This window comes from Nicotiana sylvestris, chromosome 11, assembly GCF_000393655.2.
Source record: "Nicotiana sylvestris chromosome 11, ASM39365v2, whole genome shotgun sequence".
Classification (NCBI taxonomy): domain Eukaryota; kingdom Viridiplantae; phylum Streptophyta; class Magnoliopsida; order Solanales; family Solanaceae; genus Nicotiana; species Nicotiana sylvestris.
In genome coordinates, this window is record NC_091067.1 from 151,373,951 (window position 1) to 151,390,350 (window position 16,400).

Sequence of the window (16,400 nt, forward strand, 5' to 3'; positions counted from 1 at the left end):
TTAACAAAATTCCTTACTCAAATTTCTTGTTCGCGGATTGTAATACAGAGTCAATCTTTTCCTCGATTCGGGATTCAACCGGTGACTCGGGACACCATAAATCTCCCAAGTGGCGACTCTAAATATTTAATAATAAATTCCGTTTCGATTGTCCTTTAATTGAAAAAACTCCCTTATGCCCTTGCGGGTGTAGGTAAAAAGAAGGTGTGACAGAAATTATCATATAGAGCATGAACAATACGAAATGGAGTCACATTAATCATAGTATAAGACTCACGGGCATACTTGACACCAACGTATAGATACTCGTCACCATGCCTATACGTCGTACTCAACAAATAACACATAGCAAATAGGACACAACTCCTAATCCCTCAAGCTAAGGTTAGACCAAACACTTACCTCGCTTTGCAACCAATTCAAAATTCCAACAAGCCTTTGCCTCGTAAATTCGTGCCCGAAATTCTCAAATCTAGTCATAAACAATTCAAAATACTCAACACGGATCGTAAGAACTAATTCTATATGAATTTACAAATTTTCCGGATTAAAATCCGAAATTTAGCTCAAAAATTGCCCATGGGGCCCACGTCTCGGAATCCGACGAAATTCATAAAATCCGACAACCCATTCCGATACGAGTTCAACCATACCAAAATTATCAAATTCCGACAACAACTCGACCTCCAAATCTTAATTTTGTATTTTTGAAAAGTTTTGCAAATATTCTAATTTCTTCCATTTAAATCCGAATTAAACAATGAATATTGATGCAGATTCATGAAATGTAATTACTTCCGAATATAGAACACTTACCCAAGTCGAAATCGTGAAAAAACAATCTTTGGAATCGCCCAAATCCGTGCTTGAGTGACTAAAAATGGGAAATATTTCGGACATTTCGGTTTATGAACTGTCCAATGCGATTTTACTAGCGCGGTCGCGCTCAGGCCGCGCTTACAAGGCAGAAACTTTCGAATATGCGCGGCCGCCGCGCACCTGGGCGCGCATCTGATACAGGTTCAGTAAAATGGTCATAACTTTCAGTATACACCTCCAAATTACCAACGGTTTGATGCATTGGAAATTAAACTCAAAGAGCTTTAATTGGATAGGTTATGCATCACTCAACTCGTTATATATAAGTATATATGCTCATCCAAAGTGAGGTCTTGTGCGTACTTATTTGCAACTTTAGTCTATTATGAAATTTTCCAACTTGGCTTAGACTTAGGACTTTCCTTAGACCCCATATCTCTTCTAATATGCCTCGTACACCTATTATCATATCCAATTAATATATATCATATTAATAGTCCTCAAATGGGAAGTAGAGTCGGCCCCCAAACTCTTAGCATAATTTATCTCTTTTCTCACACATCTCTAACTCCCAAATTTTCCAAACACTTTGCCAGAGTTTCTTTTGTAACTAGGCCTATCCACCTGTCAGAGAATCCCAAAAACTAATCCTAACAACACATACACAATCCAATCAACATAGCACCACACGAAAATAATTCTAATAGTGACCTTATAAGCAATATGTTGCTAGAAAAGAAACGCAATTCACATCAACTATTTAGGTGATACTTAACTCATAGCAGGTAAGTTCTCGACATTTTCATAAAACACATAAATAAATATTTAAATTAAAGATGACATTTTTGGGTCATTACACTTGGAGTTTCAAGATTTAAGAATCTATAAGCCTTACTGGTTAGCGAATAACCAATAAACACACAATCAATTCCTCTATAGCCAACCTTAGCCATATGTTGATGTGGTAATTTAACATGAGCCAAACAACCCTATACTTTAAAATAATTAATATTTGACTTTCAATTCTTCTAAAGTTCATAAGGTGATGTATCAAATTTCTTGGAAGGAATTCGGTTTAAAATATGACAGGCGTAAAATAAAGCTCCAGTCCATAAATTTTCAGACACACCAGATCCATAAAGCATCGAATTAACCATTTCTATGAAAGTCCTATTTTTTCTTTCAGATATACCATTTTGCTGTGGTGTGTAGGACGTAGTCAATTGTTTCTCAATACCTTCTCTTTCATAAAAATCAATAAAATCTGAACTCAAGTACTCTCCACTTCTATTAGATCTAATTGATTTAATTTTCGAACTCAATTTATTCTCAACATCTGCTTTATATGTTTTGAAAGTCTCAAAGGCCTCATCTTTTGTTCTTAATGGAAAGACATATGTATATATTGAATAATCATCAAAAAAAGTAATAAAGTATCTATTTCCATTACGTGACAAATGATCCATATCATAAATATCAGTGTGGATTAATTCTAAAAGTGTGGATTTTCTTTGAACTGACTTAAAAGGCTTTTTGTTATCTTGCTCTTACTACAAATAAGACACTTAACAATATAGGCTTTTTCATAATTTTTAATTAATCCATGATTTACCATAAGTTGAATGGATCTAAAATTCACATGACCTAGACGTTCATGCCATAAATCCAGAGACTCCACAATATAAGCAGAAATATTTTCATTATCAATATTGAGTTTGAAAATGCCATTTGTAGCATAGCCTTTTCCCACAAACATACCACTCTTAGATAAAATAAATTTATCTGACTCAAAAATCATTTTAAAACCATGCTTCGAAAGTAGTGTACCTGACACCAAGTTCTTTCGAATGTCAGGAACATGCAATACGTCTTTTAACGTGACCATCTTTCCGGAAGTAAACTTCAACTCAACAGTTCCTTTTCCTACAACATTAGCAGAGGGCGTGTTTCCCATATACATGACTTTATTGTCCCCCACTAATTCATAGATCTTAAAAATATTTCTATCACCTAATATGTGACGAGTTGTGATCACTCCCAACTATGCCTTATAAAAAGGACAAAGCGGTCGCTGCAAATATATTCCGGTTCACAAGTCCGAAGTAGAATCCCACAGGGAATTAACCTATCAATCAAAGCTATTGGACTCACAAAAATTCACGTATTCAATCTTCGGAGATATTTAAGTAATAGATTAGGTGTTTACTAACTAAATATTACGTAATGCAAATGCAGTAATTAAGAACTAACTATAAACAGTTTGTAAGCAAGAATGAGAATGATCTAAGGTTCTGATTTTCCCTCTTGTGGGAATCCTTTCTGCTATGTTTGCTATAAATTTGCCTAAGTCCTCTCTATCGATCATGAGTACTCTAATTGTCGTAACTCTCTCCCGAGTAATTGAAATAATATACTAGACATATTCTTCGAATTACGCTAGTTGGCCTTAGTTATAGCTCACTTAGATTGCACCCAAGATTTCGTTATCTCTAATCCCACCTTTAAACCCTTTGTATTGATCCATCATATACGTTAGGAGTGTTGTTGTTCAACAACTACCTAAATATGCACTCTCTCCCAAGTAATACATACTAAATAGGCACAATCGATTGAGGGTCCTTCAATCAACATGAATCATAATATAGTTGAACAAACAGAGAAAATATTATGGCAAATCTATATTAACATAACAAGAAATTCATCCTCCAAGAGGTTCCATCAAAATCCTATATTAAGAGTTTAGCTATGCATAATCGTTTTTGTGAGCACGTGATTTTTGTTTCCACGACAATTACTCCAAAAGAAATCGAAAAAAAATAATAATAAATTGTCTTTGTGTATAACTTTGTGAACTTGCGTGGCATTTTGATAGCTATTTGTAGTTTTGTCTTTGATTGTTTATTTTATTAATTAAAAATACAAAAAATGTGGATTGCGTTAAATTTAGGATCTTATTCTGCCATTAGGAATTAATTAAATCATATTGGGTTTTTAAATGAATGAAAATTATAAAAAAAATATTATTTTTGGTAATTTTGTCATTTTTAGCGTTAATGGTTGATTTTGCTTAATTATATATGATATTGTGTGTTAATTATTACTAAAAATCAATTAATGTCTGTGTGGTATAATTTTAATTTTATAATTTATTTTTGGGATTTTTGTAAATTCGGATTTTTAATTAGAAATTAAAGAAGGGAAAAGAAAAGAGTGCAAAATTGAGGAAAAGATTCGGACCTGGGCTCGTTTTAAACCCAAAAATCAGGCCCAAACACATTGATCCAATCCGTCCCCCAGATACAAAAAAAACGACGCCGTTTCGGCACCCTTCATCTGAACCGTTGGTCAAACAGATCCAACGGTCCAGTTCAGGTCTCTCATTAATCCAAACGACACCGTTTAGGCATGACAAATCGGAGCCGTTCATCCCATCCAATCCAACGGCTCCAGGCTTTCTCTAGATACCCGACCCACTGATACCCGGATTGACCCATTTCCAACATTAAACCAAACGATGTCGTCTCTTTAAGTGGAAAGATCAAGGCCGTTGATCATCAATGATCAAACAGCCAAAATTCAACCCCCCGTCCCGTATATAAACTTTTCCCTCTCTTACCCCCATGCCCTAAGCTAGACCCCCCCTCCCTCATCTTTGTCTCTTTCAGAGACTGAACCCAAACACCCTCAGAACCCTAGCGCCGCCCTTCCATGCCCTCACCATAAACCCGGCGGCAACAATGTCGGTGATCACCAGATTAACACCCCTAGTGCACCTCGACCCCCTGGACACGGATCTGCAAACCGTTGGTCTCAAACCTTCCCCCATCGTCTCGAATATTCATTTTGAAGATTCGAACCAAACCCCAACCTATGCCAAACCACCCCAAATCCATACCAGTTACCCCCCTGACCTCCCTCGTGACCAAACCAAGCCTGGTTTGGTTCGAATCTAACCAGAAAAGCTCGCACCCCAAATCTGCGCCCCGAGAACCCTAGAAGTCCAAAACCTGGGGTTTTGTCCAATTAAGTGAAGGGTTGAGGTTTAATAGACCTTAATCGAGGTGTTCTCAGTTGAGAACACTTCGATTAAGGTCCATTCGACTTTAAAAGAGGTCGAGTCCAGTTCGGGCCTGGTTCACTTTGTTCTTAATCTTCCGAGATAAGTTCCTTTCCCTTCTGCTTTTGTTTGTATTTGTATTTGCTTTGTATGATTAGTTAGCTTGTTTGATTTTTTTTATGTTATCTTCTTTCAATTCTGTCTGTCTCCATAAAGACCTTTTATGTAGTCATTTTTTCTTCTGAATACTTGTTACTTGTACTCACAGTGAATTATATGTCCAAGCTATTTTGAATCATAGGATAGTTAAGGTCGTGTTTAAAATCCCATGTTGCATCTAAAGTCACTGAAAGCCATCTGATGACCTGTTTGATATATTTTATTGGTTGTTGGCTATCTGTTGTAGCTCACATGGTCAATTAAGTAAGTGTCGTCAACTAAACTCACTTGAAAACTAGAAAACATGAGGCTGCCCATTCCAGTAGGATTTCTAGCATGACTCCTGTTCTTTGTGTTAAGAACTCGTATCAATGTGTTGGTTTCAGTATATTTTTTATCCTGGTTTGCCTCCTCAATTGCCTGTTTGATCCTTGGGCTTTGATTTGGTCAGGATTGGTTCCCAATATGACCTACTCATACCATTGGAGTAACTTCCCTATTTGACTGAGTGTGAATCAATAAATGAAGAAACTAGTTGTAGCTGTAGAACTGTAAGCTAACCTGAAACCAGTCTTAAGAGTTAAGTCTATATAGACTATAGCCTCCAACTTCTAAACTTAAGGGCAATGCAATAAATCATAGGAGTTTCAGGGGTATTCTGGGGTTCTTAAAAGTTTTGAAATGCTTAAGGGCAAATGGGTTGACAGTAGGGTACTAAAATATTAATTAAACTAATGAAATTAATTGACCAATAGTGGGATTGATGATATGTTAAGCACCTTTAGCAGCTGGAACTCAGTAACAACATGGGTTAATAATAAAAAGCTGAAAAATGCACATGAGAATAGTAGTGGAACCTGCTGTACAATAGGATATCCACTGCATTTTTGAATTTCAGAAGATTAAAATAGAGAAGAAACTCCATGCCTAGACAATCCTAAGTGGAAATGACAGCCTTTAGGATTTACTTTAAGCCATGGGCAGCCTGCCTATAAAAGGGAGTTCTTCTCTTCTAAACCGGGAGGAGAAAAAAAAAGGTCAGAACCCAAAAAAAACTGGAGGAAAAACAGAGAGAGAGTTTTGACATAACATTTTGGAGAGACCAAGAGTTTAAGAACCAGAAGAGAGGGAAGGGGGGTTGGAACCAAAAAGAAACTTGAGAACAAAGAAGAAGCTGAAAATTATGCTTTTCCTCACCTTTCTTTTGTTTTGAAATCAGCATTAACTGTTTTGTTCTATTCGAAACTTGGGCTTCTTTCTTTGAGTATCCAAAAACCAGAAAACTGTTGTTCCACTGTCATTGCGGATTCACCTATTTCTGTTTGGCCTCAACTGAGTCTCCGGAGTTTGTTTTGGTTTGGATTTTGAGCACTGTTTCCATTGGTTGTGGCTGAACTCTTTCACTGGGATTTATCCTGCTTATTTTACTGCTGAAACAGTTGCTTTTGGTGTTTGCTGTTTGTTGTTGGTCATTGTTGCTGCGCTGATCACTCCTCTTTTCCTTCTTGTGTCCAATATCCAGGTACACACTTGAATTTCACGCTGATGTAACAGTAACCATGAGTATAAAATGAAAGGCGTGAAGAATTTCAATCATTTGGTGCTGCAACTATAGTCTTATAAAGTGTTAGCAGATTGCATGATTCTTTAAGGTTATAACTCAATAGAAAATACATTAGGTAGTTTGCACTTAATTGAAACTTAGTTTGTTTAATACTGTGATCTTAGTTGTTTAGCTATCTGTATGATATGGAATGCACATGTGGTTAGTATATCGATAGTTAAATCTCATCTCTAGTCCTATTTTACATACATAAGGCAAATTGCTTCTAATTTGGCCAAAAATGCAATATAGTTTTAAGTCATTTGAGCTGACTCTATCAAATCGGATTTCGTTAGGCAGTTTATAGGACAATGTTTGAATCACATTAATAACATCCTCTAGTAGTTAATTCCATTAATCTCATTAAAATGAGTTAGTTTAAATTCAACTTGGAGAATAGTTTAAATTCAACTTGGAGAACGTTTAGCGTGAGTTTAGCATTTTATCAATCTTGTATGCATTTTTTTTAATTAAATTAAAAGCATGTTCGCTCATGGAATAAGGCACGAAATAATTCCTCGTCTCACAAATAATTGATCTGATAATTAATAAGAGGCCGGAGCTGGCCAAGCATGTAATTTAATTAGCGTACATTTTCTTTCTTTCATTTTTAGAGACAAACATAATAGAAAATGTAGTCACTGTAGGTTTATCCTTTCAAAAAAAAAATGAGACGGGCCTCGCCAAAATACAAAAAAATGCAAATTGCGGGGCCCTCAATAATTGGTCGTAATAAATATTTAGATTTCTTGGGATGGACTATTTAGTGAATTTCACTGCCTTCCCTAAAGATAATAACGCGTTAGACTCTTTAGGCGCGATTTAATTAAATTACCTTCTTAAATTCGGGTGCGCATTTATGCGACCCAAATCCAAATCTCAACGGAGTTGGAATGTATTAACAACCACGGGCACATTGATTGTGACGTGGTTCGAAATGCATTTTCACGATGTTGCAATTCCATAATAAATAAATAATAATAATAATAAAGCGGTTTAAACCTAATAAAAGCACACAATCTATAACATGTATTAAAAATCAGATATTTGGCCATTATAATAATTTAAGCGACCGTGCTAGAACCACGGGATTCGGGGGTGCCTAACACCTTCCCTCGGGTCAACAGAATTCCTTACTTAGAATTTCTGGTTCGCAGACTTCATTTGGAAAGTCTAATATTTTCCTCAATTTGGGATTCAAGATAAACCGGTGACTTGGGACACCAAAGGCTAAACCTTTCCCAAGTGGCGACTCTGAATTAAATAAATAATCCCATTTCGAATATTGTCACTTAAATTGGAAAAACTCCCTCGCGCATTTTACCCTTCGGGGCGGGCGCGCAAAAAGGAGGTGTGACAGCTCTGGCGACTCTGCTGGGGAACGAACCCAGAATCTCTGGTTCAGGGTTCAAGAATTCGAGCTTAGAATAATTTTTATATTTTTTACATGTTTGGGCATAACGTGTTAAATGTTGCCTTTTACCGCTTTGATATTATCTGAACTGTATATAAACTGTGCCGAAACCCTTCTCTTCTTACCTCCGAGGAGGAGCTTCCTGGTCAAGACTCCCTATTCTGTTAATGTCAATACCCTGAAATAAGAAAGAGGCCAGACAAGTTACAAAGCCGGACGATCTCGCGGGTCCCCGGTACGTAGCCCCCTCCTCGACTCGAGTTGTCCGCTCGGGTACACAGTCTAGAACATATACCCAGGATGAACCTAGTATAACAAAACCTCATGCCGGATCCCTAGTAGGAACGCTTATTTGCATCATGTTGCATTTGACATAGGGGACTCAACACAGGGGTTGGGTCCGTCTAGGACAAGCAACCCGAAATGAAAAGACCATCCTGCTGCATCCCGTTTGTTTTGCGCATTTATTTGCTTCAGATCTGCATGCTGACCGATTTCAAAAATAAAATAAAAAACAAAATAAAAAAAAATTTAAGAAGAAAAGAAAATAGCAGCGTAGGGAGATAACTACTTATTTTTAGAAGAATAAAACCAATGTCCAAGTAGTGTCAAAACCTCGCCGAAATTTTCTTAAAAAAAAATGAAAACAAAATTGGTCTTTTAGTTTGATTTATTAAAAAAAACATATATACAAAAAAAATATTTCCTTTAAATCACTCTCAAAAAATAAAAAAAATAGTTGTTTAAAATTAAAAAAAAAATCAAAATTCAAAAATATTTTTTCTTTTATATTATTTCTTTCATAAATTCAAACTAATAGTTCAAATATTTCCTTAGAAGATTTTTCGAAATTTCAAAAAAAGTGAAAAGAAGTTAAAATTCAAAATGTTTCTTTAGTCGTCATTTCTTTTAAAATATATATATAAAAAGAATCGAAATCCAAAAATATTTTCTCATTTTCTTTAAAAGTATTTTATTAAAAAAAACAAAAAGAGGGTTTAGTTTATTTCCTCCATTCTTGATCGCGCCCGAACTACGCCGGTTTGATTCTCACGGGGTGTGAGATATGTAGGCAACCCTCATCGGGTCCAACCTCCCCTTTTTTCAGAAATAGCCAAAATGTCAGAATTTTAATTTCATCATAAATGAGTCGGGTGATGCCGTTTTGTCAAGAATAGCCGAATGTTCCCGAAAGGGAAGCCGAAAGGCTGACTTTGCATAAACAACCATTTTTGGTCATTTTTTTGAATTTTGACCAATTTGCCCAACAGCCTTAGAATCCTCGTCCCCGAGGCTCTGTGAGGCCGTGTTCCCAATGTCGGGCCACTATTCTAAAACAAAGAATCATAAATAAATCAAGTGATGATGTTTTCGTCAAAAATAGCCAAATGTTCCCGAAAGGGACGACGGAAGGTTGACTTTGCATAAACGGCCACTTTCGATCATCCTTTAGAGTTTGGGTTGATTAACCCGCACAGCCTTAAAATCTTCATCCCCGAAGTGCTGAAAGGCTGTATTCGAAAATCGGATCCCTCATTTCTAAAAATAGTCAAATCATTTTTCGAGTCAAATCATTTTTGCTTAAATCACCTAAATAAATGTGCAGGATGAGCACAATGCAAAATGAACGCTTTTCGATAATGACTAAAATCCCTGTCAAGTTTCGGCTATGGTGGAATGATCTAGGTGGTGAAGGGCAAGATGAGGTCAAGAAATATCTGAAAGGTCTCACAGGTTTATTGGAAATCCAGCTTCGGGGAGATATCATAAGAGCTTTGGTCACATACTGGGACCCGACACATAATGTCTTCCGCTTCTCTGATTTTGAACTCACCCCGACTCCGGAGGAAATAGCCGGGTACATCGGAAATGCTGAAGTTCCATTGAGGCAAAAATACCTGGTTGCCCCGAGAGCTGTCACTGTGCATCGTTTTCTAGATTCATTGAAGATACCCAGGACAGTTCATAACCCAGATTTGGCCGCAGGTTTCTATAATCCACACTTCATATACGACAGATATGGTCATGTAGGAGGATTCAACAACCCGGGTAACAAGTTATCCAGCAAAGGCAACCGTCAGAAGTGGGAGGAGCATGGACGAGTGGCTTTCATGATAACATTTTTGGGTCTTTTGGTGTTTCCGAGGAAAGACGGAAACATTGATCTGAAAATATCCGGGGTCGTCAGTACTTTGTTCACCCAGAATGAAAGCACTCTCGCGCCTGTGGTAGTATCTGATATCTTTCGATCTCTCACAGCCTGCAAAGCCAGGGGAAATTTCTTCGAGGGGTGTAATTTACTGCTACAAATATGGATGACTGAACATCTCTGCCATCGTTCCGAGCTTTTGAGTCATGGTTCCTCGAAGAAAACTTGCATAGAAGAGTTTTACACGAGAACCAAGGAGGTCAGTCTACCCGAGGGAGTTACGGCGTGGACGTCATTCTTTTGGACTCTCACTGCCAGCCAAATACAATGGACACTGGGATGGTTGCCTGTTGACGAGGTCATGTATATGCCGGCGGCTAGAACCCACTTTCTATTGATGGGACTTAAGAGCATTCAGCCTTACGCGCCCTACCGAGTTTTGAGACAACTCGGGAGATGCCAGATAGTGCCACACGAGGAAGATCTTAGTGCTCAAGCAATTGAGATCAGCCCTGACGGACAATTTCCTGAAACAAAAGTCCGCCAGATTTGGAATAAATGCCAATGTTTGAAAGCAGATACTTGTGTGCAGGATCGGGCCAAAAGTGAAGTGGTGCCAGGTTACCTTGCGTGGTATAGAAGAGAAATTGAGCATGAAAGGCCGGCTAAAAGACCCCATATCCTGAATTTTGCCGAGTCATCACAAAAGCAATGAGATTGGTTAGCAAAAGAAAAAGGCTATCGTGTTGAAATCAGCAAATTGAAATGACAAATTAAAGGTCTAAAATATGAGCATGACGTGCAAGTTGCTACTGATCTGGGAGAAAAGAACAGGTTGACCCAGGAAAACGAGATGCTTAGGGCCCAGATCCAGCAGATAAAGATAGCCGCTGATAACCAACAAAGGAGCCGGTCAGATGAACGATTGATAAGAGGTTTAAAAATAGAAATTGATGAATGCCGGAGTGAGTCGGAAAATCTTGAGAATACCATAGCAGGACTCGAAGCACACTGGGCAAAAAGAACAGAAAAGTATAACCGGTACCTGCAACAGCTGAAAAGGGATCACAAGCAAACCATTGCCAATTTGAAGAGAAAGGCGGTTACTCTTGAGGACAGAGCAGCTGAGCAAGCCCGAACCTTTGAAGCTAAAAATAGACGTTGCTACGATCTACTGGCCCAAATGGAAGTAGAAATTCAGCAGTGGGAAAATCAATATCTCCAGGATTCTTGGGTTTTTAAGGACCGTAATGATCAAATAGAGCACCTACTCATAGAAAAGAGGCAAACCAGGAATAAGATTAAGACCATTGCCCATGCCATCATCAGGAGGTGTCTACGATGCGAAGATATGACCAGCACTACCTTCTTCTCGGCAGTGATGATTTATGTCAAGCAAACCATGTATGAGCTGGAACAACTTGAAAGGGACCTCGCACCTAAGCCCGCGGTAAGGCCGAACGATGCCCCGCGGGCGCCAATTCTTAAAACTTTAATGTATTTATAGGTCGAGTCTGTATTTTCTGTCTTGGCGTCTATTGCTTGTCTTTTCGTATCAGGGTGTATCAGTAGTTGTTGAGTTTGTATTTATTTCAAGTATGTTATTCTCCCTTTTCCAAAAATGTTAGTTTGTAATAGATTGTTTTAGTAATAAAAAAAATGTTTCTTTATTTTTACACTCGTTTGTTTTGAACTATGTAATGATCTGATTCACGCGGTATCGTGATACGTAGGCAATCCTCATCGGATCCGGTCACATTTTTAACTTCAAATAATAAAAAATATAATAAATATAATAAATAAAGGGGGAGCATGAAGAGAAGCCGGAATGACGCATGTCATCGATACAAACATGTAGAAATTCACTTAACTGTATAGGTGCATCACACCCCAACGTGAGATTACCCGTTTGTTATTTGTTTCAAACTAACCATTCGTTTGCTGCTAAGTCCAGGTTTTTAGAAAAAGGTGGTTTGGTTTGGTGGAGGTCTGGCCTCACATTCATACTTTACGAGGTCGAAAGGAAGTGTTCAGTTGCCCGTCACTGAGTCAAGAGAAAGTGTTCACACTTATTTCACGAGGTCAAAGGGAAGTGTAGAGATGTCTTTAGAAATTCCTTTGCCAACAATTCCTGTCTCCGAGGAGAGTTCAATCTCGACCATCCCAACTTCCGAGTCAGCAACTGCTGAAGAAAACAGAATCTTGCGGCTTCGCATGTTGGAAATGTTGGATGACTGGAACAACGGAAAAGAGCCGCCGAGTGTAATCCCTGGATTCCCCGAGTTGTTCTCTAGGACAAGTGGGACTTCCAACGTCCCCATAAGTTATCCAACTACCCCATTCTGGTACCCGGCCATTTCAGCCCACTCTGCTGGATCACCCTTTGATTCTTATCCCCGGATGTCAACGACAGATGTGGCTACAAACACATTCACCGCACTGCCCTGTCCAATCACGACACAACCCACTACACACAGGCCTAATGTTGACTCTACCTCATTCACATTTCAAGCACCATCCTTCTCACTGGAACCAGCTCGGTTTACCACCAGCACTCACCCTCAACAGCCTCAATATGAGTTTACGCCTGGGCAAGACCAAAATCCCAGAGCTTTTGAACAAGATGAAGTGGCAAAAAGAATGAGGAGCCTCGAGCAGAGTTTGAAAAATATGCAAGGCTTAAGCGGGCAGAAGAGTGTTTCCTATACTAATCTGTGCATGTTCCTTCATGTGCACCAGCCCGTAGGTCTCAAAACGCTGAAGTTTAAGAAATATGATGGGCATGGCGATCCCGTTGCTCATCTCAAAAAGTATTGCAACCAATTGCGTGGAGCTAGCGGCAAAGAAGAATTGTTAATGCTATACTTCGGAGAAAGCTTGGTAGGAATAGCCTCATAATGGTATATGGATCAAGACATATCTCGATGGCATATTTGGGACGATCTCGCCAGAGATTTTGTAAGACAGTTTCAGTATAATATTGACATCGCGCCGGACAGGAATTCTTTGTCAAACTTGAAGAAGAAACCCTCGGAAAGCTTTAGAGAATATGCTATTAAATGGCGCGAGCAAGCATCAAGGGCAAAACCTCCCATGGATGAAATAGAAATGGTCATTACTTTCCTCCAGGCTCAAGAATCTGATTACTTCCAAAATATGATGTCAGCCATGGGAAAGCCTTTCGCGGAAGCGATTAAGATCGGGGAAATGGTAGATAATGGTTTGAAAACGGGTAGAATCTTGAGTCAGGCAGCCATAAGGGCAACCTCCCAAGCCGTCCAAGGCGGGTCCGGAGGAATGGCAAGAGGGAAGAAAAAGGAAGAGACGTCCATAGCGGCATCAGAAGCAAGAGAATATCGTAATCCCAGGCCCCGTTTTCCAGAAAAAAAACCACAATATTACTACCCCCACCAAAATGTGACCTATGCTCCTCAACCCTACATGGTCATGAATACTCAGCCTTATGTCCAGCCACCGCAACAAGCCAATCGGGGTCAAGCTCCACCTCCCAGAAATCAGCCTCCTTACCGAAACCATTATAATCCACAACTACCTCAAAATAACTTCCGTCCTCAAGAACCACCCAGAAGACGGACTTTCACACCCATTGGTGAACCGTATTCTACCATATTCCCAAAGCTAGTCCAGATGGGTTTCCTGCAACCAGTCCCTCAGACAAGGCACAATCCAGCATCACTTGCTTACAAAGCCGGTGTCAGGTGTGCTTATCATTCAGGAGCAGAAGGGCATGATACCAATGATTGTTGGACTTTAAGAAGGGTGGTAGAGAACTTAATAGAACAGGGAAAGATAGTATTAAGAGACGATGAGGTCCCAAATGTGACCAACAATCCATTGCCCGCTCATAATAATGGTCCGTTGATTGGGATGATCTGTGAGGACAAGGAGTTTGATCCTGCCCTGAAAGCTATAATCGCCATTGTCGATGCAGGGAGAAAGCCTAAAGCAGCCCCGAAGCAAGATAAAGGGGAAAAGAAGACTAGTACTGTCAAGGCTGAGCTCGAAGAGAAGGTTGAGACAAAGACAAAGACGATGGTGCCTGCGAAGAATGAAGTTCTCTATATTCCACGAGGTCGATCAGAGAAGCCACAGAGATTCGAAATAAAAGGGGCAATACCGATGTACGTGTCGAAAGGGGCCTATGTGGTCCGGGGGACGATTAAACCACCTTGGCTGAATGAGCCAGTGGTTATCGGACGCGTGCCACAGAAGCCAATGACAGACCTGTCCACGGTATCGTGGAATTATCAACGAACATTGGTTACATACAAAGGCAAAGAAGTCACGGGGGAACTTCCAGAGAATACTTCCGTTGGAAAATATTCGGGCACTCAAGAAGTAAACAATGCCACACGGAAGCGCTTCCCACCCAAGAAGCCTGTAAGCGCTGAAGAAGCAGAGGCTTTCTTCCAAAAGATGAATATGCCTGACTATGAAGTGTTGGATCAGTTGCGCAACTACCCTGAACAAGTGTCTCTGCTATCTTTGCTAATGAGGTCCGCCGAGCATCAGAAGATCCTGCTCAAAACTTTGAATGAAGCGTATGTGCCGGTGGAGACTTCAGTTGAACAACTTGAAAGAATGACGAAAAGGTTCTTTGTAGTTAATCAAGTTTCTTTTAGCAAGAACGATTTACCTCCGGAGGGAGCAACTCACAACAAGGCTTTACATCTGACAGTCAAGTGTGAAGACTACTACGTCAAGCAGGTAATGATGGATGGAGGTTCGGGTGTTGACATTTGTCCGCTTTCCATGCTGCAGAGAATGGAAGTTGGGACATGAAGGATTCGCCCCAATAATATATATGTAAGAGCTTTTGATGGCATCAAAAGGGACACCCTCGGGGAAATAGACTTGGTATTGACTATAGGACCGGTGGAGTTCGAAATAACTTTCCAGGTACTGGATATGGACACGTCTTACAATTTTCTCCTCGAAAGACCTTGGATTCATGCTGCAGGGGCTGTACCTTCCACTCTCCGCCAAATGGTGAAGTTTGAATATGAAGATCGGGAAATTGCGGTCCATGGAGAAGACGAACAATCTATTTATCGGGACCCATCCATCCCATATCTTGAAGCAAGGGAAGGGAGTGAGCACACAGTTTATCAGGCTTTCGAAGTTGTGTTGACAGAGCAGTATGAAGAGGGAAAACCATGCCCCCAACCTTTCTTGTCCAACGCCTCAATCATGGTTGCTAAAGAAATGATTCGACGGGGATTCAGACCAGGGAAAGGGATTGGACGAACGCTGCAAGGAATAACGGAACCCATCACCTTACCTTCCACTAAGAAACTCTTTGGGATAGGTTTCCAACCCACTCCAAAAGATGAAGATTGGGCAAAGAAGAGAAAAAATGAGGGATGGAAGTTGCCTTGACCATTGCCACATTTATACGAAACTTTCATCAAACCAAAGTACATTGAAGAGGAAGATGACAAGGCCTTTACGGCCGAAGAGATCGAAGAAATATGTGGGGCAATGAGAGAAATGCTTTACGAAACTCACATGGTTCAGCAGGGAGAAGGCACAAGCACCACTGAGGTGTTGTATATGGGTCCCAATGCCAAGCTACAGAATTGGAAGGCTACACCATTCCCAATTAGGCAGGAGTCCGGGTAGACCTGTCCTGCCACCTTTCCTGCATCACGAGTTATCCCAGGGTGTAACTCGGATGTTTTTCTTTAGTTTCCTGTTTTAACTTCCTGAATTACATACCCTGTTATCTTCCCAATTCCAAGGAATAAAATCAGTATTTCATCATTTTCCCTTTATTCTTTCTGATTTTTGCTATTTTTCTTTTGTCTTTTCCTTTCAGTTATAATAATGCGGCTTTAAATAATATGACATGCTTGTGGACTTCACGCCCAGATCCAAACGAGCTGTTTAATTGTGAAATAATGAACCAAGAACCGGAATATGACGAAGAAGAGGCTTTTAGGGAAATAAATCGAGAATTGGAACACTTTGAGAATAAACCTAAGCCGAATTTGAATGACACTGAACCGGTTAATTTGGGAACTCCTGAAGAAATCCAAGAAACCAAAATAAGCATTCACACAAATGAGAAAATGTGAGATGTAATAATTCAACTCCTTTTTGAATTTAAAGATGTGTTTGCTTGGTCATACGATGACATGCCAGGATTAGGTGTTGATCTAGTGGTGCATAAATTGCC

At 39.5% G+C, this 16,400-nt stretch overlaps 1 protein-coding gene across 1 annotated transcript; it reads left to right on the forward strand.

Annotated features, from left to right (window-relative positions):
- The first annotated feature begins 13,498 nt into the window (after positions 1-13,498).
- On the forward strand, positions 13,499-15,004 carry LOC138881848 (uncharacterized). Its single transcript, XM_070162134.1, has one exon. The coding sequence runs from the start codon at positions 13,499-13,501 to the stop codon at positions 15,002-15,004; it is 1,506 nt and encodes a 501-aa protein (XP_070018235.1).
- Positions 15,005-16,400: the final 1,396 nt, after the last annotated feature.